This window comes from Anabas testudineus, chromosome 22 (genome assembly GCF_900324465.2).
Source record: "Anabas testudineus chromosome 22, fAnaTes1.2, whole genome shotgun sequence".
NCBI lineage: Eukaryota > Metazoa > Chordata > Actinopteri > Anabantiformes > Anabantidae > Anabas > Anabas testudineus.
In genome coordinates this window covers 4,494,255-4,518,283 of record NC_046630.1, presented here as the reverse complement: position 1 = coordinate 4,518,283, position 24,029 = coordinate 4,494,255, and the positions used below count along the sequence as shown (strand labels likewise).

General features: G+C 40.5%; 1 protein-coding gene and 1 long non-coding RNA gene across 3 annotated transcripts in view; one reads left to right on the top strand and one right to left on the bottom strand.

Annotated features, from left to right (window-relative positions):
- pcnx1 (pecanex 1) overlaps window positions 1-22,504 on the top strand; it is a 29,054-nt gene extending 6,550 nt beyond the window's left edge. Inside the window, exons 5-36 of one of the 2 annotated variants that reach the window (XM_026339334.1) lie at window positions 7-72; window positions 168-1,898; window positions 6,202-6,331; window positions 7,708-7,901; window positions 9,223-9,316; window positions 9,838-9,895; window positions 10,417-10,634; window positions 11,430-11,583; window positions 11,790-11,822; window positions 13,014-13,185; window positions 14,137-14,247; window positions 14,459-14,550; window positions 14,914-15,023; window positions 15,210-15,315; window positions 15,473-15,565; window positions 15,756-15,906; window positions 16,151-16,292; window positions 16,584-16,761; window positions 16,994-17,102; window positions 17,374-17,503; window positions 17,596-17,654; window positions 17,789-18,004; window positions 18,595-18,848; window positions 18,950-19,180; window positions 19,634-19,734; window positions 19,837-19,987; window positions 20,091-20,321; window positions 20,409-20,683; window positions 20,777-20,955; window positions 21,286-21,716; window positions 21,911-22,051; window positions 22,364-22,504. In XM_026339334.1, coding sequence (XP_026195119.1) covers window positions 7-72; window positions 168-1,898; window positions 6,202-6,331; window positions 7,708-7,901; window positions 9,223-9,316; window positions 9,838-9,895; window positions 10,417-10,634; window positions 11,430-11,583; window positions 11,790-11,822; window positions 13,014-13,185; window positions 14,137-14,247; window positions 14,459-14,550; window positions 14,914-15,023; window positions 15,210-15,315; window positions 15,473-15,565; window positions 15,756-15,906; window positions 16,151-16,292; window positions 16,584-16,761; window positions 16,994-17,102; window positions 17,374-17,503; window positions 17,596-17,654; window positions 17,789-18,004; window positions 18,595-18,848; window positions 18,950-19,180; window positions 19,634-19,734; window positions 19,837-19,987; window positions 20,091-20,321; window positions 20,409-20,683; window positions 20,777-20,955; window positions 21,286-21,716; window positions 21,911-22,051; window positions 22,364-22,504 — 6,482 coding nt within the window. Of the gene's footprint in view, window positions 1-6; window positions 73-167; window positions 1,899-6,201; window positions 6,332-7,707; window positions 7,902-9,222; window positions 9,317-9,837; window positions 9,896-10,401; window positions 10,635-11,429; window positions 11,584-11,789; window positions 11,823-13,013; window positions 13,186-14,136; window positions 14,248-14,458; window positions 14,551-14,913; window positions 15,024-15,209; window positions 15,316-15,472; window positions 15,566-15,755; window positions 15,907-16,150; window positions 16,293-16,583; window positions 16,762-16,993; window positions 17,103-17,373; window positions 17,504-17,595; window positions 17,655-17,788; window positions 18,005-18,594; window positions 18,849-18,949; window positions 19,181-19,633; window positions 19,735-19,836; window positions 19,988-20,090; window positions 20,322-20,408; window positions 20,684-20,776; window positions 20,956-21,285; window positions 21,717-21,910; window positions 22,052-22,363 lie in introns of both variants that reach the window. The other variant, XM_026339333.1, reaches the window with a different exon arrangement.
- Window positions 14,408-15,615, bottom strand: LOC113148048. The gene is made up of 3 exons (XR_003297414.1): window positions 15,494-15,615; window positions 14,897-15,055; window positions 14,408-14,544 (listed from the first exon to the last, which is right to left on the bottom strand). It is a non-coding gene; the product is annotated as an uncharacterized LOC113148048 (long non-coding RNA).
- Window positions 22,505-24,029: the final 1,525 nt, after the last annotated feature.

The window sequence follows — 24,029 nt, the reverse complement described above, 5'->3', positions numbered from 1 at the left end:
TTGCAGGAGATGTGGGAAAGCCCTCAGATGACATCAGCTTGACTCTTGTTGAGAGCTGCAGTCATGATCATGGTAAACATACACATATAAACAAAAAGCTTTTTAATTTAAGTGGCTTTGGCTGTTCAGGATCTTTCTTAATGTTTCATTTCTTTGTGTCCATTTAGATCTGCTATCAGACTCAAAGATGTACTGCCTTGTTCCCAATGACTCCTTCGCCTCCTTGCAGCCGTCAACCTCAATGTGTCCTTCAGAGCTGTCCAGGGAGCCTGCTGATCTCTGTAACACTGCTGCTTATCACTTCGGTCTGTCACACTCCTCCTGTGACACAGAGGTGACCACTCATTCATCCATGCAATCTCAGACCTTTAGGAAAGAGCTCCGTTCTCGGGGCCTGCCTCGGACCTCTAGTTCGGCGGGTTCTGCTTTCCCCGACCCATGTCTACCAGACTTTGCTCTCTACCCTCCACCCAGGAGAGGTGGCCTTGACCCTGTTTGTGAGTTGGAGACTGCCAAGCCACACAGGCCAGGGATATGTGAAAGGGAGGGGGCAGAAAGACTGTTCCAGCAGGACCAAGCTGTGCCCTCTACCTCTGGAATAGAGTGTTACAGGCACAAAGAATCACGCAGAGTTGCTCGCTCAGCCTCCAGGGAAGCGGGGGAAGGTACCTCAGGACTGTACCAGGTGGAGGTGGGTGGTGCTGGGAAAGGCTCTGGTGGAGGAGGAAAGTCCCAGGGAGGGGAGCGCAGTGCTGATAGCCTAAGGAGCTTGAGTACTCGGAGTAGTGGCTCCACTGAGAGTTACTGCAGTGGTACAGACAGGGACACTAACAGCACTGTCAGCAGCTTTCACAGTGAACAGACAAGCTCTACCCATGTAGAGAGCTTGCTCTCACTTTCAGGGGATGAACGCATACGGGACAGAGGAGATGTTGTATCTGCTCCTGCAGATGGCAGGACTTCAAGCCTCGGTAGTCTTAGCTCTCGAGGTCTCACTAACCTTCCCTCTAGGGAGGCCAATAAAAACCCTCACGCTAATGAGCTAACTACTAAACAACCAACAGACACACCATCATCTGTAATCCAAGACCTAGGAGAACCTGTCAGGTGTCAGGAAGAACCTGGTGTCAGAACCAGTGCTGATGGTTCAACAGGTGTAGCTACCACAGAGCAGGAGCAGGTGAAAGACGACATTCAACCAAAGTCAGGTAACATTGTTCAGAGGACTTCTTCCTTGTCAACAGGTCGGAGTGGATGTCGGCACACGGGGAAGAAAAGGGCAAGCAGCTTTGATGCCAGCCGTCACCGGGACTACATGTCTTTACGGGGTATGGCCAAGCCTTGTAGTGCTGTGCTTACTGGGGGTGGAGAGGAGGACTCCAGTGACCAGAGTGAACTTAGCTGTGCCTCCAGCCTCCACTCTGCCCACCACCTAAGCACAGACAGCTCATCTAGTACCACCTCCCGTTCCTGCCACTCACCAGAGGGCCGTTACAGGGCCCTGAAAGCCAAGCATGCTGCAGCTGGTGCAGCATCCTCCTCCTCCTCAGTAAAGGCTGCAGCAAGATCTGAGACAGGAGTGCGCGCTGGAGGTAAACGGCGCACCTCCCGCCGTACTCCCAGCACAGGCAGTGCCAAAACTCATGCCAGAGTGTTGAGTTTGGACAGTGGTACAGCTGCCTGCCTTAATGATCCCAGCCGCCTAGGAGCTCCAGCTGGGCCTCGGCCCCTTACCACCTCCAAGTCAGACCTGGAAGCCAAAGAAGGGGAAGTCCTTGATGCAGCATCCCTGCTAGGTCGGGCCTCCCAACTGGAGTCAGTGACTCGCTCCAGAAACAGTCTCCCCAACCAGGCAGCTTTCACTGAGCCTCAGGATGCCAGTTCTGCTTCTCTGCAGGGTATGTACCACATGTAGTGCACTAACATACTCTACACCCTGTGTTGTGTCTGCTTTACAACTGGCATTTGATGACTAGTACACATTTTATATTGTCAGCTAATAGAATTTACACAAGAAATGTGTTTAAAGATAATGGTTATTGCAACTGGTTAGAAGGCATGCATTTTGTAAATTAGCAGTATTGTACATTACAGCACAGTACTGTACATTACAGTACAATATAGTACCAGCGAGAACAGACACTGTTGTTACTAGTCTAGTTCTTTTCTTGCTTTTTTTTTTTTTTTTTTGCAAATTGGGTTTGTATAATTCAATTTTATTTTATTTGTGTAGCGCCAAATTACAACTGAAGTCATCTTAAGGCACTTTACAGTGTAAGGTTTAAGACCTTACAAAATACACTGCCTGTCCAAAAAATCTTGAATATTTCGTTGGACAGCCTTTAGCGTTTGTTTCGATAAGCTTCTGCAATGTCATGACATTTATTCCCATCCAGAATTAAATTAAATTTTCGCCACAATCTTGTATTGATGATGGGAGAGTCAGACTGCTGCACAAAGTCTTTTCCAGCACATCCCAAAGATTCTCAGTGGGGTTAAGATCTGAACTTTGTGGAGGCCAATCCATGTGTGAAAATGATGTGTAATGCTCCCTGAACCACATAGATTCATAGTTTGAGCCTGATGGATCCTGGCATCGTCATCTTAAAATATGCCTGTGCCATCATGGAAGAAATAATCCATTGATGAAATAACCTGGTCATTCAGTATATTTAGGTAGTCAGCTGACCTCATTCTTTAAGCACATAACATAGGTAAACCTACACCTGACCAACTGCTGCAACCCCAGATCATATGACTGCCCCACATGCTTGTACAGTAGGTACTAGGCACGATGGGTGCATCACCTTACCCACCTCTCTTCTTGGCTGATGTGCCTATGACTCTTGTAGATAGTTTCTTTTGTATATATCCTGGTCAAAGATAACGCAGATATTCCTCACAGTATTACTTGAGGTCAATGTTATGTCATCTGTGGTTAGAATATGATTAGACATCATGTCTCTGAAGTTTTTAGAACCAAAATAACCTAGAAGTAGAAAATTAGAGGACATCCAGGCCTTTATGTCTTTTAAGCATGCAAGTTTGATTAATTGATTAATTTCTTCTGGTTAAATAGATAAATACAGCTGGGTATTATCTGCATAGCAATGGAAATGTATAGTGTTTTCTAAAAGGGGACATGTATAGAGTGAAAAGAATTGACCCAAGCACAGAACCTTGTGGAATTAGTGGAATAGTTTATTCGCAGAATTATTTCTGTAAAACACTACATACACGTAAGAATGTGTTATAAGTGACAGTTTATGGGGAAAATTGCAACACACAATACTGGGAACAAAGTTTAGCCAGCTCTGTGGCTAACTTTTGTGTGCATGGAAGACTTATCATTAACATGAACAAACTGGAATCTATCTGATAGATAAGATTTATACCAGCCTAGTGCTGTTCCATTAACCTCAATGACATGTTCCAGTCTGTAATAAAATATTGTGATCTATAGTGTCAAAGGCAGCACCAAACCAGTATAGAGAGAAGCCAGTTGTCTGATGCTAAGAGAAAATTGTTAGTGACCTTTAGTTGGACTCTAGTACTCCTCATACAGGTTATTCTTGTGCAGGTGTTTACATAATTGCTTTGAAACTACTTTTTAAGGATTTTAGAGATAAAGGGCAGATTGAGTATTGGTCTATAGTTGGTTACAACCCCCAAGTCAAGAGTAGGCTTTTTGAGAAGAGTAGCTGTGGTACGTAGCCTGTTAGTAAAGATACATTGAACTGATCAAAGGTAAAACATCTTTGAACAGTCCAGTCAAGATGGGGTCTAAGAGACATGTTGATGGTTTAGATTAATGAATTATTGAAATGAACTCATGATCTACGAGGAAGAAGCAGTCTTACGTCAAAAGTACGAGTGAGGTCTTACAAATGAATCCAGAGGTGTTGTACATGCAAGACCATCCGTGCCAGTTGCAAGGATGATCTGATAATTTTTTTCTCTGATTGTTATGATTTTATTTATAAAGAAATTCATGAAGTCATTACTACTGAGAGTTAATGGGATACTTGGCTCGACAGAGGTATGACTCTTTGACAGCCTGGCTATAGTGCTGTAAAGAAGCCTGAGGTTGTTCTTATTTGCCTTTATTAATGATGAATAATATGTGGTTCTTGCTTTACGGAGGGCTTTTAAATATATTATTAAACTGTCTTTCCAGGCTTGGCAAGATTCATCTAAAATAGTGGAATGCCACCTCCTTTGCGGCTTACATGATGTCTGCTTTAAGCTACAGATGGAAATAGCTTACCCTGATTCACTACCTTCTTTTTCAGAGGGGAAACAGTATAGAGTATTTTTCAGAGTGAGGTTGCAGTATTATCAACAAGACTTATGTTGCAGTTAAGTTAGGATGACTGCCTTCCTCTGTGTTTGGTACATGGCTCTGAAATAAGAGATGGAATCAGTTCCTTAATTTTGTCAACAGCATTTTTCAGATACACTGTAGTAGATTTTTTTCTTAGGTGAAGTAAAGTTCAGTAATGTAATTTCAAGATCAAGGGTGTGATTAAAACAGTGCATGGGCTTATTTCCATTTTGAGTAAAGCCAGTGGAGTCTAATAGTGAATTAAATGCAGTGTTGAGGGAGTTATTATCAACATCTACATGAATGTTAGTCATCCACTACAATCACTTTATCTGCACTAAGAACCAACTCGGATAGAAATTCTGAGAATTCAGTTTAAAAACTCCGACCGGAGGACGGTACACAAAAACAAACAGGACTGGTTTTTGACTTTTTCAGTTTGGATCAGAGAGGCTGAAAGTGAGACTCTCAAATGAATTCAAACTATGTTTGTGTCTGGGGTTGATTAATAAGCTTGAGTGGAAGTATGCTGCTACTCCTCCACCCTGACCTGTGCTTCTAGGAACATGATAATTAATATGACTTGGCGGGGTTGACTCATTAGGAGGGACATTTTCATCCTGCTGCAGCCAGGTCTATTTGATAGTCACCTATCAAATCATTCACTAACAGGGATTTAGACAAGATAGATACGATATTTAGAAGTCCACGTTTAATTGTTTTCTTTTTCTTTTATTCTTTATTTTAATTAAGTTCCTATGAATCACCCTTGTGTGTTGGTTGTTGATATATATAATGTAGGTGGTCACAGTCTGAGCCTGCTGACAGTGAGTTCCATATGGACTTTGATATTCACAGGCATTTAAAAATAGCATAGCAGTAGTTGGTTCATTAAAAACTTTTTTTAACTTGAACTTGTCAATTGTGGCGATTGCCGGGAATTTCTTGGACTTGAAAACTGTTTGTCTGCTCATCTATACATTACTTGGGACTGTTGTGTTCATTTATTGCAGCAAGCTTAAGAATCTTTTCAGTGGATCAGTAGCTCATTCTCATCCAAAATTACATTTCTAAGCAACTTTACCCCCTTTTTAATTTAATACTCTTGAGATTTTGGCAATTTAGTCTCTGTTGATGACTGTCCAGTGGCTGCCGTTAGCTAACTCGCAATTTTGAGCTGTAGACTACTGAGGTAATTTATTTTCTTGAATAGTCTTCTGTATTTGTTCTACTCTTACACTGCATACTGGCTTGTCACAGATTAACCTTTCAACAGACTTATCACTAGAATAAAATTAGAAGCAAACATACTTTATCTCAGCAGCAGACATGTTTATTTCTTCTGCTTATGGTTGAACCGGTCACTGTGACCACAAGGCTTAAAGATGGTATTATGATAAATTCTTAAATGTAGCATAATGGAGAAACAGAGAGAGAAGAGTCATTAAGTCATTTTTCAGTAATGGAATTTATGTAGCTGTATCTGTTCAGAGTTTGCTAACGTTAGCCACCATGAGCTACAGTATCTATCATACCAGGCTAAGTAAAGCACAATTTTCAATACAATGGTTTGCAGGAATAGAACCAGGGATACAATGGGACATGTCTTGATCACTAAACCACAAGAACAATATGTTTAAGTTTGGTTCTATCAGTCATGTCGTATTGGTTTTTAAACAGTTGCCCTCATTTTGAACAGGAAAACTTCATTAGCAGTCTGAAGTTCCATCAGCAGATTTTGTAGTTGTTCTTGAAATATAGTTAAACCCAGAATATCATATGGAAATATCATACGTAACTAGTATGTTCATTAAACTCTTAATGCAAAATGAAACCTATGTAATCTGACTGGTGATTGATGTGTCTCATCATGACAGCCCCAGGGAGTGAGGAGACTGTCATATTTCGGCGTGAGCGTAGCACGTTTCGTCGGCAGGCAGTGCGGCGGCGACACAACGCAGGGAGTAACCCAACCCCACCCACCTCTCTCATTGGATCTCCTCTAAGGTATGCCATGCCTGGATCAGGAAGTCATTTCTATTTTTGTGTCAACTAGTACCAGGTGAAGCTCATTTTTTGCTGTGAGCAACACATCATTCGTCATTGGATGGATGTCTCCACACTGCATGTGATGCCTCTGGTGCTCAATTTCTCAAGACTACACTGTTTTCATCCTGTTATCATACCATCTAATCTTTTAAATTCCACATTCTGAGCAGGGATCAAAGAAAGGAGTTCTTACAAATCTGAAGGCACAAGGCCACAAGGTCTGACTAATCTGCTTGTCTGACATACCGTCTCCGCTCAGAACTGTGCATGATTTGTTTAGTAATAAAGACATCTCTCTGTATCACGTTGCTTTGACCTTTTTAATTGCTTTTGAAAATGAAAGGTTTAAGATGTCTGTCCTCACAGCAGTAAACTCTGTTTTTGATGTTTTTGATTATGACATTCCCAAGATGCTGATCAATTGTTTTAAAAATTACATTTGAGTAAAAAAATAATTTTTTGCACACTTTATTGTGACATTCTTATGTCTTTACTTTTCCTATTACAACATAAAAATTTTTGGACATCTCTTGCCTGACTGAAGTATTTTAATGTAGCAGTTGAGATGTGCCTTCAGCACCCTTATAACTCCTTTTACTGTGGATTCTAATCCTGAAAATCTGAGTCCTCTTTGGACAGCATTTAATGCTTGCTCTCAGAGGTGATGGTGGCCTGACATTATTTACCACTGCCCTGCAGATTACCTAAACCAACCTGTCATGTTGTCATGACTGTAAACTGATTAGAGAACATGCTGTAACTGGAAGGTCACAGGTCCATGTCATGATTGAGGGGAAGAAAGAAAAACATAAGCATAAAACCCTGCAGTATATTTAAAAACCACTGATGTATTACTGTGTGTAAAGTGACCATATACCAGCAAAAAAACATAAATGTTTATGTTCCACTGATCTTATTCTGTGGATATACATCAGGTTTGTCTGTGGTCTGTATAACTCCTCCACGTTTGTTGTACAACTGCTGACAGCTATTCACCTCTAGCAGATGCTCTACATTTTCCTGCAAGGTCACATTTCTAAATACTGAACTGACTGAAAAGTTTTAAGCATTGAAACAAAGTGCGCAGCCTGCCAGGGGTCCTCCACTGATCCCTCCATCCCATGTCCTTTCACTCTTATATTCTCTTCTTTCATTGTCACATTATATTTTAAATGTTATACAATAGTTTTCTTAGATGAAGGGAACTGTGTATTTATAATCTCCATCAGAAATCTCATTCACCAATGATGCCATAGCTGACTATTGCAACGAAATGACAGTAATACCCTTCTGGCCTCTACTGCTTCTCATTTCCTCCCCTTCTCCTTCAACAGTCTTCAGGAGGCTCTCAGCCAGGCCTCCCAGCCTTCCAATTCCCAGGTGAAAAGTCAGCCATCCAGAACCCCATCCCAGGTGACCGTGCTGAGTGCAAGCACCTCCCTGCTGGCCAGGAATGGAAGCACACACCTTGAGGGTTCTCAGGACAAGGCCTCAACCGTTGGAGCTACCAGCTTGCAGGATGACTTTGGTAGGCTTAGATTTTAAGATAAGGAATTTCTCACAGAAAAGTGCTACATTAGTAGTTTGTGGAGAGGTGGTTTTGTGTGGCAGATTTAGTTATCATGAGACTCTTGTTTTGGGTATATTGTGATTTTATAAGCTTTGCTAACAAAGTCACTTCAGTGGTTTTGGTGGTTTGGAACTGCTTGAAGAGAGCTGGTCACATATATGACTGTTGCTGTCAGTTACAGCAGAGCACTATTATCCACGGTCAGTGGACTGTTGCAGTCAGTCAAAGCAGAGCACAATTATCCATGCTCCATTTATCTCTATCTGTGATATTGTGTCTGTAGCTGTCGTTGGATGTTACCCTTTGGTCACAACATTCCTACCCTCAGTGCTGACATCAGAGTGTTACTGATTGTTTTGTTGTTTCACTAATGTCCCTAGGATGTCAATGAAAATAATATGTGGAAAGAAATACAGGTTATAGAGCAGTTATATGTTGTCAGTCTGAATCAGTAGTAAATGAATAACTACACGCACTTTTTCTAATTTGACCAGAAGTGTATTGCTGTTTTAAGACATTTTGTGGTCTGATTTTTGCATTTATTTTTATTATTTTGTTGGGGAAACAGGAAACCATCACCAAATACACAAGAGAATGTGCATTTCCTTGGAATGCTTGAATGTTTCAAGTTCTAAAGCGCTTCTGACACCTTACTGAACACGTGCCCAATTGCATAAAACATTTAATGAAAATATTTAGTAGTTCACTGAAGATTTCTTCATAGAAGACGCATTGCGCAATGGTTCATGTCTCTGTCATGAAATATCCCCAGCAACAGAACTAAGGCAACAAACCTTGAATACACCGTAAGAGATGTTAAATAGAGTTCTAGTGAGAAAAGGTTGTCAAATTGTTGCTTTAATTCTCACAATATGTGGGACAGTGTGTTTATAAATACATACATTCAACACTTGGAAAATAAACATTAGTAAGCTTTTTTGAATTACTATAGTTGTAAAGTTTCATGGGTACTACATCTATATCCAACTGATGTACGTCATTACAGGATAAAATCAAATAAATCTCCACTGAATCAACAAAATTCGTTTGGAACAATCCGCCTGCTTATCAAGACCAGCAGGAAATGAATGACTTGCTTATAGGATCTTTCAGAGGACGCACATTCACTCAGTAATCCCATTAGCTCCGGTGAACACAGTAATATTGCCAAAGTCATCTAATTCCCTATGTGTAAATATATAGTTTGATAAAATTGTTCCCACAGCCAAAGTCAAGATTTGCCTGAGTGTGCCTTTCTCTCTCTCTCTCTGTTGTCCAGGAAAGCTCACCCCCTCCTTGTATGAGGCTGGTGGATGTGATCTGTCCTTGGTCAATTTTGAACCTGCAACAAGGCGAGCCTCCAATAATGTATGGTTAGTGTCAAACTCATAATTCACTTTGTTGCGAATGATGAAACACACCCTCTGGTTGTTGTTAGGAGTTTCTTATGTTGTCTTTAGTCTTGTCCTCAACTGGAAACAGTTACATGTCATTTCTGTGCAGATACTCCAGTTGCTACACTGCTAAAGCTAGTATTCAGACAGTTACATATACTGTTATACTGTCTTGTATACTTCCTTTATACTTTATACTATATGAAGGAAATACAACCTCTCATCAGTATTTGAGAATAATGACATTACAGCTTAGTTACAGTGCTTTACACCTCATACTGCATATTATGCAGAACATACTCTGCATACTCATATGTCAAACCTTGGTGCTGATATAAGTCCCCAAAAGATTTCTGCAGCTAAATGAGAACTGACATGCCATGGACTCTTCCAAGACTTTAATCAACATTGTTGTTCCTCTACATGGCACTTGTTCAACATTACGCGCAGCAGATGCTCCTTTCTCATCAGTGTTGTCATTTTTTTCCAATGCTCTGCAGGGACACTGACTCCCACCTCTCCAGTTCTACCTCAGTTCGCTTCTACCCTCATGACCTGGTGAGTACCCAACCAGTGAGCTGCTGTTATTATTTTTGTGTGTGCGTATGTCTTTATTCCCTTTTGTGGACACATTTTGTTTTAATACCTTTGTAGTAAGGACATTTTTAACTTGTGAGAACATTTTAGCCAGTCCTCACAACCTCAATGTGTTTGGGGGGTTTATGTCAGGGAGTGTCTTCACAAGTATAGTGAGACATGTCTCTGTGCATGGAAAGCAAAGAACGAAGAATCAGAGTCAGAGAGAGATGGGAGCCTAAAAAATGACAGACTGAAACATGGGGCCAAAACCATGCACTTGCTTTTTTGCTTGTTTTATTTGAAGATGAAAGCTAATGTCAATCAACTTGTTCTTTTTTTTTTTTAACCATGTCTGCAATGAGTACCCAGATGGGGTTTTATTCCTCTGTTTTGGTATTTAGGTTTATTGTGTTTGTTATTTGTAAAGTACTTTAGACTGCATAATTGCAAAAATGCAGCATGCAGTTTGACTGACTGTGGGACAGATCTCCCTCCCTCAGATCCGTCTAAACTGTCTGTTGACGATGGACCCAGAGCTGCTGGAGCAACAGGATGCAGATCTAAGCCCTGAGCTCCAGGATGCACCACTTGGACAAGAGGACCATGCAGCCACAGCTGCCGCTGGCAAAGCCAGGCAGTACTACCGTTTGTGGCTTCTCCCCTACCTGTGGGTTGGCTTGCACTTTGATCGACTCACACTGCTGGCACTGTTTGACAGGTAAAACAGCATCGGGTTAAGCAAAAACTGTATAAAGCACAATGCAGCTTTTTGCTTAAAAGCCCCACAGTGAAACTGGTATTGATGTGTCCATATCATGCATTTTTGACAAACTGGGAAATATTTTAAAAGAAATTGTTATTCATGGACCTTGAATGTACATCACTACTACCTAGGAAATTTTGACCACTGTGCATTTGAAAGATAGGTACAAGTTAGGCTTTGGAGAAGCTCTTCCTCGTGTTGATAGCATTCAGGGTAAGAAGCAGGTTTTGCTTCTTGCCTAATATGACAGAATTAGTTTACTTCTGCATGTACCTCCTGTGGAGTACCACAAGGTTCTGTTCTAGTCCCCATTTAATTTGTTGATATATTATGTTGCCATGAGACTTTGTTTTTAGAAAGTATGTCTGTTCTGTTACACTGCTTACAGTTAGGTAATGCAGCTAAACACACACTATGCAGCTGTATAGCTGCACAGTTTCTGGCAGCAAAAAACACTACAATTACGTTATATAATATTACTGAAACCTTAGCTGTCTTAATCTTGTCTTATGCTCCTCTGAAAGAACATAGCTACAAACACAGAATTGATGTTAATGAGTTGGTGCCAGTTTATTGTCAGACTTTTTTGCTCTTATTCTACTAGTCTTTCCAAATGTCATCACATACAAATGATTGCTAATATTCTGTCTATGTCTAGGTGTCTGTACAATTTTTTTTTTTTCACTGAAGGATATTGAACCTTCCTCGTTCAATAACTCTCGAATGTACTGATTTTTGTCCTTTTTCCAGAAACCGTGAGGTATTAGAGAATGTGCTGGCGGTAGTTCTCGCTGTCCTGGTCGCCTTCCTGGGATCAGTGTTGCTGGTCCATGGTTTTTTCACTGACATCTGTGTCTTTCAGTTCTGCCTTGTCATTGCAAGTTGCCAGTATTCCTTACTAAAGGTGAATACTTTAGTTAACAAAGAAGCAATTGAATTTTTTACTGCTAACTATTACTAATATTATTTTTAGGGGTGCTCTAAAAGTTTACTTCCACTGCTTGTCATGAAGTACAAATACTTGTTTTGTTTGAAAAAAACTTGTCTTATTAAGTGTGTTGATAAATAAATATTATATATAGATTTATTAATGTTGTTCTTTATTGACAGAGTGTTCAACCAGATTCCTCTTCACCTCGACATGTAAGTAATAATCAATCATAAATAATTTCTTTCTGTCACATCAAATATCAATATCTTTCTTGTCTTGAAGACACTCATTAAACATACAGTGATGGGTTGGACAGTTCTTCCTTACAGAACTGCTTTAGCTCAGACGTGTGTCTGTTGGATTGAAACCATTCTGTAGTAGATTAACTTTGATGTTTAATGTAATTGTTTATTAAAATTAAAAACACTTCACTTAGTATTTTTTGCAACCATATATCCATGACAAACAGAGAATACATTTCCATCCTTTAGTATGACCTGAAGTTATTATTCAGTGTTTTTTCCTTCGTTCTTAAAAAATGGTGTTGCTTTTCCCCTGCGAGTCTGTGTGTTCCTCCTTCCCTTGCATCAGTACCCTGCTCTGAAACTGCGTCTTTTATTAATGCAGCTCCTACTCAGCTGCAGGCACAAGCTTTAAATAGCTGGCCAGAGTTTAGACCACAGCTCACTCTCTCACTCTTAGAGTGTATCTCCCTTTCTCTCCCTCTCTTTCCATCTCTCCCTCTTGTGTCATCCTCTTTTTCTTTACCTTATCTCACCTCATGTTCTTCTTCACCTTCCACGACATTGTTGACACGTTTTGAGAAAACCTGGTCTATTTAATCTTATTGTTGCTGTGTAAAATGTCAGTTCTCCATTCAGGAGAAAAGGAGCTCATAGCCTCCTGGGTTGAAACCTGCTCACTGCAGACATGCATTCTCCCTCTCTTGTGAAACCTTACACTTGATGCTATTTCTGTTTGTACCTGTGATACTGTCCTCAGCGCTCATATGACACTGGTTCTAATTAATTAATTCTTTCTTTTTTTAACGTTTCTAATGAGAATAATAATTTTCACTAAGTTATGCAGTTTATATAGGTTGTGTGCATTAAACCAACAATAAGATGGCAAATGTTTACTAAGATAGGACTACGGTCTAGTCAGTAAGGTGAGAATGGACTCAAACTTGATTTAGCAATGGCATGCTGCAAAGCCACTTGTAATCTAAATTGTACAGTGTCCTTGAAGAAATACTATTAGTATAGTATTTTCCCCATTTTCCTATATTCCTATTTTGATATTCACAACATGTGTTCTCAACATCTATTACGGGGCTGCCCTGGACCCCAATGAGAAAACTCGGCTTCTACAATGAACCATTTATCAAAACCTTGTTCCTGCAGGGCCATAATCGTATCATAGCGTACAGCCGGCCTGTCTACTTCTGCCTGTGTTGTGGCCTCATTTGGTTGCTCCACTACAGCAGTCTGAGGATCACTTCATCCCGCTTCACCCTGTATGGAGTGGCTCTCACCAGCTCCCTGGTGCTTGCTTCTGCCAGGGACCTTGTCATAGGTAAGCCAGCAGTTACCTGTGTTCAGCTGTGGCATTTATGTGTAGCAGTGATATTGATGTAATACAGAATTGAAAAATTGCAAAGCACACAAAGGTGACTTTATTCAGCTATATATTTTCAGCCTAAATCATTTTTAAAGTAAGTCTGTGATTGAGATTGTGTGTGTGTGTTTGGAGACAAATTTGTGCTGGTGCCAGACTGTGAAGTCATTTTTAAAAGTAATAAGTACAACTGTAAAATCTGTTCTAAAAGTAATTGGAAACTAATTCAATGATACTAAAATGATAATAATGTTTTTTCTATTAAAACTGTGGCTGCAGCTTTCTTTAGAATTAGAAGACATGGTACCAGGCTGTGCCACTTAGGCAGGTAGAGTTACAATAACCAATTAGTTAGAAAAGAAAATGGAATAATATGACACAATACTTAGTAAAAACAGGACATTATAGTGAAAAATAGGATAAGAAATCTAAATTCATCTCAATTTCAGGAAGTAAATTCAATAGAGGGAGGCAGGTTATCAAATTTGTCATAGTTTAAACACTCTTGAGGTCTTCAGGTTTATGGCCGTTAATATCAGGTGAACACAAAAAAAAGATTCAGTCAGCCCCCTAACCTTGAATTGAATGCCCAACACAAGAAATAAACTGAGCTGCAGTTACTGGATTATCAGGGCATCCACCAAAAAAGTAGCCTTTATTTGTTTAGAGAATATTAAGACCACCTTTTATCGAACAACATTCAACAGTTATTGCTGCGAATCTCTTTGGAGACTGGTTTCTGTGCACCGGTATGAAGCAGTAATAAGTGTAGCCCACAGGCGAGGATGCTGCATAATAAACACCAAGTCACTTTCATCTGTGATAACTGGACTGTGATGCCTGGAAAATTATAGAATTTAAAAATGAAAAATGTATGAAGTGTTGAATTTTGTGTGTGTCTCTCTGCAGTTTTCACTCTGTGTTTTCCTATCATCTTCTTCGTGGGGCTGCTGCCACAAGTCAACACATTTGTCATGTACCTCTTTGAGCAGCTGGACATCCATGTGTTCGGGGGCAATGGTGAGTGACTTGTAGATGTGCAACTTCTCTGCAGGGGTGACTTTGACCTCTACAGACAGAGACAACACTCTCACTCATATTCACTGTAATGCTTTATATGTTGTGATATGGCAGTCTTGATAAGAGGCCAGAGTGCTGATTTGCATTCTCCCTGGCCCAGTGCCTGTCGGGTTGAGTGTTCTTATTGCTGACATCTCTGTGATCTCTGCAGCCTCCACAAGTCTCCTGTCCGCACTGTATAGCATCCTGCGCAGCATCGTCACTGTTGCTCTGCTTTATGGCTTCTGCTACGGAGCTCTGAAGGTGAGAGCAAAGACAACTAAGATGCAGATGTCAGCCAGCAATAATTTTATAAAGTACTATGACAAATACTGCCAAATTCTGCCTCAAACTACAGCATGTCCTCTGTGGCTAGCATATAGCAGTGTAACAACTACTCCGTTTTAAATTAGAGGACATGAGTGTTCTTGCGCAAACAACAAGAGTCTAGTGTCTTTATTGACGGTCAGATCAAGTGGCGATTCTGTATCTTGCACCATCCTTTGTGTCCTTTTTAAGTGTCAGTATGTACAGCGATTCCTAGTTAGCATTAGTAACATTACATCACTGTTTGATTGTTGTGGAATAAATAAAGAAATTAATAGCTTACCATTCTATATGTCTCAGGAGACCTGGGAGCCTCATCACATCCCTGTTTTGTTCTCTGTCTTCTGTGGCCTCCTGGTGGCAGTGTCTTACCACCTGAGCAGGCAAAGTAGCGACCCTTCTGTCCTTATGTAAGTTCACTTATAGATATCCTGTGGATTATCTGAGGAATGGATTTTCTAAGCATTTAAAAAATGCTAAGCTTAAATAGCTTCACACAATGGTGTTAATAGTGCTCATAGAATTCATCCAATAAATAACTTACACATTATTCATGGCATTTCAATCAGCTAATATTTTTGCTTCATGGTTTATAGCTCACTGATACAGTCCAAGATGGTGCCCAATATAAAAGACAGAAACCCAGAGGACCCTCTGTCAGAAGTACAGGACCCTCTACCTGAGAAACTCAGAGCCTCAGTGGTGAGTTGAATGGTCACTTAAGTAATTAAAGCCAGGACACTTGAACTGAGTAATGTCAGGTTTGCAGTTTCAACATTGGCGCTGACTTTTCCACAGTTCTTCTGTCGATTTTTCTTATATTTAAATCCCATCCTTAATGTTTCTTTTCAAAACACAGAATGAGCGTTTGCAGTCTGACCTGATCGTCTGTGTCGTCATTGCTGTTCTTTACTTCGCCATCCATGTCAGCACAGTGTTCATTGCACTACAGGTAAATCTTCTATTATTTACTGAAATATGATGTTTAGAAAACAAAGGAATAAATCCAAAAAAAATTTTAAACAATGCTACATTGCTTGTTTTTCTCTCTAAAATTCATGCGTTTTCATTTGAAAATAAGCAGAATGATCATCTTAGCTTGAATTTATGAGTTAACAGACACCTTCTCTGTGTTTCCACAGCCTTTCCTCAGTTACGTCCTGTATGCTCTGTTGGGGACAGTTGGTCTGATCACCCACTACCTGCTGCCTCAAGTCCGCAAGCAGCTGCCTTGGTACTGTTTTTCTCACCCTCTGTTCAAAACGAAGGAGTACTATCAGTTTGAAGTCAGAGGTAAGTACATATCATGTATGGCAATTGAAACTATGTATCACACCTAGAGAAATCTTAAAGCTATTTGTGTTAGCTATTTGCAGTTTGAGAGTCAGATTGTGCTAATCTATAACAAAAATATTGATGTTTTTCTTTGTCTTTGTTTTTTTTATTTGTCTTTATGGATAGGTGTCGCTTAACTGATTTTGACATAGCATAATTATGTTTCTCTGAACTTCACCTGTATCTCTTGTTCTCTTGTTAGATGCAGCTCATGTGATGTGGTTTGAAAAGCTTCATGTGTGGCTGCTGTTTGTGGAAAAGAATGTTCTCTATCCACTCGTCATCCTTAATGAGCTGAGTGGCAGCGCCAGAGAGCTCGCCAGTCCAAAGAGACTTGATACAGAGTGAGAGTTCCCAATATTTTATTCTAAACATTTCTTATTCTTTTTTATTTTCTATACAATTTCTAACCTAATATAATCTGAAAAATACTTATTTATTATTTTATTTTTCTGTACAAACAAATGAACCAATGAAAATGTCATTGAGCTTCTCACTCTAAACTAAAAGAATAATCCTATTTTCCAAATTCCTACATATTCTGCTAAATGACAAGTAGTTAAGAACTAAATAAGTGGAATAATAGAATTGTATGTATTGTATTCTTACAATTATTTTTATTCTTCTTTCACCAGGGTTGGTGCTCTGATGATCACAGTAGCAGGCCTGAAGCTGCTTCGTTCCTCCTACAGTAGTCCCACCTACCAGTATGTGATGATCCTCTTCACTGTCCTCCTCTTCACTTTTGACTATCGTCATCTCTCTGAGACACTGCTCCTCGACCTCTTTGTCATGTCCATCATTTTCAGCAAAGTAAGAGAAACATATAATGAGCTGTACAACTTGTACTCTTCTGTCTTACTACAATAGACATTTCACAACATATTGATAATAGTGTTGTAAAAATCACTGTATACAGTATAACATGAGCAAGTATTTTTAATGCCATCAAAGGCTTCAGTATGAAGGATTTGGGATTTTATCCATGCAGTTATCCATACAGAGGTTCAGTGCAGTTACTTTTTGATGTTCTGTTTCTTTATAGTTGTGGGAGCTGTTCTACAAACTGCACTTTGTCTACACCTACATCGCCCCCTGGCAGATCACATGGGGCTCAGCTTTCCATGCCTTTGCTCAGCCGTTTGCCGTACCTCGTATCCTTTTACCATTGTCTGTTATCATGACTGTAAATGGAGTCACCAGTTTCATAAGTACATCTATAACTCTTACCTTTTTGTTTAGACATGGTTTCAGAATGATACTGAATCAACATTGTGATTTAGTTGTTTGATTGGTTCAGAAAATACTATTATAACTATATTTGAAAGTGTTGAAAATTGCATGTGAAGGATATCTAAATGTATTTAAACAAGTTATTCTTAAATATATACCAAAAACTGTGATCCTTGACATGAGCACCTCCAGACTCTGCCATGATGTTCGTCCAAGCTATAGTTTCAGCCATCTTTTCTACGCCCCTCAACCCCTTCCTGGGCAGTGCCATCTTCATCACCTCCTACGTCCGCCCTGTGAAATTTTGGGAGAGAGACTACAAGTAGGGAAAAGGGTGCAATTTCATGTTCAAAGTTAATGCTAATTCTTTTAGCAAATTTTAAAAATTTCCATATTCTCTGTTTCTGTGTGCAGCACCAAGAGAGTGGATCACTCTAACACTAGACTGGCATCCCAGCTGGACAGGAATCCAGGTGATTGCATAACATATTTCCTCGATTACAGATTATTAAACATTGTCTGTGATCAATTTTTGATCTTTTTTTTGTATATTTATACTCTTATCATGCAGTAATGCAGTCTTTTTTATCTGTCTTTCCTTCTTTAGGCTCTGATGACAACAATCTGAACTCTATCTTCTACGAGCACCTTACTCGTTCCCTGCAACACAGCCTGTGTGGAGACCTCGTCCTGGGCCGCTGGGGAAACTTCAGCACTGGGGATTGCTTTATTCTGGCCTCAGACTATCTGAATGCTCTGGTGCACCTTATAGAGATCGGCAACGGCCTCGTCACCTTTCAGCTCCGAGGGCTAGAGTTCAGAGGTGAGAAGGTCGATGTGCACTAAAGGCATCAAAATTATTTTTATTCATCTTCTGCATCTGTCTCTCTCTCTTTCTTTTTTCTCTCCCTCTCTCTCTCCCTCTCTCTCTCCAGCACAATGAGTTGTAGACATTTTTAGTATAAGTGTAAAATCAAGTCGCTTTGCTTATCTTATCTGTGAGTTACAACTTTAGTATGCCACTTCTGTTTGTCCGGGTTTAAAAAAGCTCCATCTCCTATTTTCCAAGCATTCCACCTGTCCTGTCCGGTCATGCTTTATCTTCCTGTTAAACACACACGTGTGCTTTATCAGCACGCATTTATGTTGTTCAGGCAATAGTGCTTCTACACAACAAACCTGCTGCATGTGACACACTGAACTTTTCCACAGTGTGTCACATGAGAAAGTGAATTGCAGACACTCATTGCCAGTGTGTCAGCAATTCTCCAACTCTCTCTCTAAATTTAAAATCTTTTTCTTCGTCCTCACAAATGATTTTATAGTCCTTACGCCTGTCAACATGGAATTTAAGTGCACTTCTTACACAAAAATAACATTGTATTCTGAAACCTGTTGATTTCTTCTCCTTAGGAACTTACTGCCAGCAGAGAGAAGTGGAGGCCATTACTGAGGGGGTGGAAGAAGATGAAGGCTGCTGCTGCTGTGAGCCAGGTCACCTCCCTCATATTCTGTCCTTTAATGCTGCTTTTGGACAGCGCTGGCTGGCCTGGGAGGTGCTGGTCACCAAGTATGTGCTGGAGGGCTACAGCATCACTGATAACAGTGCTGCTTCCATGCTGCAAGTGTTCGATCTACGACGCATCCTCACCACCTATTATGTAAAGGTTAGTGAGATGACACTGCACTAAAGAGTAAGTTTTAAATGTCCATGTAAAACATTCATGTACAGGTTTGACCTAAATGTGCTGTCCCCTTGTTGTTTCAGGGTATCATCTACTATGTGATCGCCTCCCCTAAACTGGAAGAGTGGCTGGCTAACGAGACCATGATAGACGGCCTGCGGGGATGTGGTGAGAGAAACTACGTTGATTTGGATCCCACCTTCAATCCTAACATTGATGAGGACTATGACCATCGCCTCGCCGGAATTTCCAGGGACAGTTTCTGTGGAGTCTATCTGAGCTGGATCCAATACTGCAACTCTCGAAGGGCAAAGGTGACTGACTTAGTTTTTCAGTTTACAGTAAGGTGATGGTAAATCATGTACATATAACTCGGGTTTCAAAATGAAAATATCTCATGTGATATCTCATGTGATGCCTCTGACACCATTAAGCAGTTTTAACAGCAGTTGGAGGGATTGTTTTTGAATTGCATGGGCTGACAATGAAAGTTTATAGACAAAACTCCAAAGCTTTTAAAGTTTGTAAATGCCTCCCAGATCTTCGATTTTAATCAACTTTAAAGCAAAACACATCTTTTTACATTTCCCCAAGGGCTTAGGTCCTTGTTGGATTATATGCCATTTGTTGTCATATGATGTTTTAATAAGTGAATAATGATAGTGATTAAATGTCAGGGCCAAAGGTCAAGTTTTCAGCCACAAAGATAAGTTTGTCATACTGTCAGAATGTGATAGAGTTTTTTCATCGTTTTTGTCTTTGCTTAGCCACTGGACAGTGAGAAAGATTCTGCTCTGGTGCTGCTTTGCTTTGGCCTTTGCGTGCTGGGAAGGAGAGCACTGGGAACAGCAGCTCATCATATGTCCAGGTTATTCAGTAACTAAAAGAATGCTTCAGTGATCTTCTATCCTTTGTATCTATATTTTTGTGATGTTTAAACTGTGTCTTTGCTCTCTCTTTTCCATCTCAGCAATCTGGAGTCTTTCCTTTATGGACTTCATGCATTATTTAAGGGAGATTTCCGCATCTCTTCAGTGCGAGACGAGTGGATCTTCGCTGACATGGAACTGCTCAGGAAAGTTGTGGTGCCTGGAATCCGAATGTCTCTTAAATTACACCAGGTGAGACTCTACATCTGTCATATTATCAACACCACATGACATTCTGCCTCACTCTCAGGATGAACCTAATCTGTAAGAAACCTTTTTTCTGCTAATCTGTTAGGACCACTTCACATCTCCCGATGAGTATGATGAGCCAGCGGTTCTATTTGAGGCCATCTCCTCCCACCAGCAGAACCTGGTCATCGCTCATGAGGGCGATCCAGCCTGGAGGAGTGCGGTGCTGTCCAATGCACCTTCACTCCTCGCCCTGCGCCATGTCCTAGACGAAGGCACCAATGAATACAAAATCATTATGCTGAATCGACGATACCTCAGCTTCCGTGTAATCAAGGTGGGGGATTCAAGGGATGTGAAAGTCTGATTTATCGGTTGGCATTAGTTTTAAGATTTAAAGTAGAACTTACCTTTTGTGCTGCAGGTGAATAAAGAATGTGTCCGAGGTCTCTGGGCTGGGCAACAACAGGAGCTTGTGTTCCTGAGAAACAGAAACCCAGAGCGCGGTAGCATCCAGAACGCTAAGCAGGCCCTGCGCAACATGATCAACTCTTCTTGTGACCAGCCTATCGGATATCCAATTTACGTATCTCCACTGACCACCTCCTACTGCAACTCACACCCACAGCTTGGCCACATCCTGGGAGGCCCCATCAGTATCGGGAACATCCGCAACTTTGTAGTCAGCACCTGGCACAGGTTTATGGTTTTGGGGATTTGGTACTTGTAACATTTGAAGTATGTTATAATATTTCATTCTTGTTCAATAAGAAATATTTTTTTTCCTTTTAGGTTACGGAAAGGTTGTGGTGCAGGCTGTAACAGTGGAGGAAACATCGAGGATTCGGATGCAGGAGGGCTGTCATGTGGCAGTGGGAATGGGACTGGAGGGGACTCTCAGCAGAGCTCAGTGTCCCAGGGTGGAACCTCTGTACCTGTCCCCCCTCGTTCGTACCAACCACACACTCTGGGTGAGAACTCCTGTTACCTGAAAACCACTAATCCTTGGACTATGACAATTTTTCTATAGTTTAACTCCAATTGTCTGATATTATGAAATGCAGTGTATTTGTTTTTTTATAAATATAAAGAGAAACGCCACAAAAAGATTAGATTAAAAAGATCGTGGTTAGTAGCACTCATCCTGTAGAAGTGTGAAATGTTTGAAATATGCAGGGTGTGTCTAATGGAAAAAACAAGATGACTACTTCGGAGATGCATGGGAATACAGTTGATGTCATGATGTCTAATTGGAGTATTTTTGGAATGATCAGCTTCTGCCTTCCCCTCCCCATGTCCAGGTACCAGTCAGAGTTCCCAGTCAGTGCAATCGGGTTTGGTGCGCCACTCTCCTGCTCGAGCCTCTGTTGCTAGTCAGTCATCCACTTACCGCTACAGCAGCAGCCGTCACTCCTCCCTTCGCACCTCCACTACAGGTTTGGAACCCTGTCGACGTTCCTCAACCAGCCAGCTCTCTCTGCGCGCGCTCCCCACGTCCCTGCAGCTACGGCTGGGTTCCACCTCTGACTCTGCCGGTCCATCAGCCTCCCTGTCCAGTCACAGCATCCCTCCCTGCAAACGCCACACCCTGGTGGGCCTCCTTGGCAACGACGGGCTGTCCAGCACCGTAACCGACCCCGTCAGCCAGCATCACCACCATCATCACCACCCACAACAGCACAACCCCACCATCTCCACTGTGCGCAGAGATGACATCTCCTACAGAGTTCAGGTTTATAAATATATAAATGTTTTTTTTTTACCGTGCATCATCTTGAAATAAAGTTTTTAAATATATGAACACTAATAGATGAACTGTCTGCAACTGTAGCCCACACCTCTAGGTCTGACTTAATAACATTTATTTGCATGTCAGTCATTCCTGTGATGTAAGTGTCACTGATGTGGTTCTGTAATGTTTCTCAGATTGTGGACATGAGTCAGGTGCTGGAGAACATCAACTTATCAAAGAGGAAAGAGCTGCAGTGGCCTGATGAGACCATGAGACTGAGGGCAGGACGGACCTGCTGGAGGGACTGGAGCCCTTTAGAGGGCATGGAAGGACATGTAAGTGGTTTCTAACAGCTGCTAACATGTGCATAATTACATTTACCTTTATTTGTAATAAAGGTAAAGAGCTTGACCTTTTACTTTGGATATCATAAGTTGTGATTTTGTTGCAGTTCACACACACACACACTCTCAAACTGCCTGACCTCTTATACTGTAAATATGATTTTACTATGATTATCTTGTTTGTGCTTGTGTCCTATTTTTCCCTGTAACACCCTTTGTGACCTACTTACTAAGCAACAAAGCTCCATAAATTTGATTGGGTGCTTCCTCTCACAAAGCTGCCTCCTCTCTCGCCCTCTGTAGGTAATTCACCGGTGGGTGCCTTGTAGCCGAGACCCAGCCAATCGCTCCCATATCGACAAGACCATCCTGCTGGTACAGGTGGAAGATAAGCTAGTGCCCATTATTGAGACTGGGGTCATTGAGTTGGGTGCAGAGGTTTGAGACAAGCAAGCACACACATCACACTTGGAGCCAGACGTCCCTAGCTTTCAGCAGGATGTAAAAGCCTGCAGACAAACAGGAAATGGGAGTCCTCCCCCCCTTCCCCATTCCTTATTGCTGAGGGGGAAAGGAAGCCAGGGAAAAGTGCAAGCAGAGGCAGAATATACCCTCATCCAGCATACATTACAGCAGCGACACATCCACAGTATCTGCCTTGCTTTGCGTCTCAAAAATGCTGCATGACACTTAACAACCCTTAAGTTAAGTTAGTTCTATCTACTGGGAATTGATTTCTATGCATTTCATCAACTGTTTAGTTGGCAGTTTTGACAGAGATGAGTGTAAAGAGCGTTTGGAGATATTTTCTTTTTCTTTTTTGTGCTTTGTTTATCTAATTTGCCAAATAAGCCTGGTATTGAACATCTGTCATGGTTTCCTACACGTGAAAGCTTTTTTTTCACTGCCAAGACGACAGAGAAAGTTGTGCTGCAGAACAGATTGAAGTCAGAGACTTGATGGTGCTTTGCTCAACAAACTCCTCAGTTTCGTTGTTGTCATTCCATTTGGATTAGTTTGAAATTTAAAAGATTACTTTACGCAAAGAAAAGAAGAACTTGCACTATAATTTTTGTTTGTTTTTTATTTACAGTGATGCACTACAATCTTTAGGTAATAATAATATCACGTTTTATTTATTACAGACTCAGAATGGCCATGGTAACCGATGCCTTGGGAATGAAAAAAATGCAATCATCATTCTGTTTTCAGCCATTTTATTATTTTATGTTTGATAAACTTGAAAAATACTTTTTACTGTATATTATTATATCTACATATATATATATTTACACAAATATATATATATATATAATGTCAATGTATAAAGATTTTGTTTTCAATATTTATTACTGTGAACATGGTATTTACACTTTGTTACATCTTTTTTTTTTCCATTTTGGGACAAAGGTAAATGTGTCAAGGACTATTGGAGGAAAACAAGATGCCAGATTTTTGATGGACTGTTTCACTATTTAACTGAATTCTTTTCTATATGGAGAAATAAAAGTTTGATTTATTGCTGACATCTTTAATATGTCTACTGATTATTGTATTGATCCCTCAAAATAGTTTTCCACATCTAACAGACAAGAGAAGCTCAATGCTTGAGCTTGAATTTATGCCGAAGCTGAGACATGAACCAAGGTTTTTGATAATATAACAAATGTTTCCTAAGAGAAAAGCTTGTTATTAGCACGTGCAATGCAATGTTAAGGGATTGTGAGCCTCTTGCTAGATTTATTTAAATAGAGTGAATCATATGACAGTTCTGTACTGCACCCAGTTTTGTAGCTTGCAAGGAATGAAATGACATGTTGCAAAACTAGTTTCATGTCTGTTGGTGTCAAAAATCACATGATTTCTTTTTTTTATTAGATTTTTTTTACTTTCCTTTGATAAATGTCCAAAACTTTGGAAAAAGAAGTAACAAACAACACACGCTATGTTAGACATGTTACACAAGAAC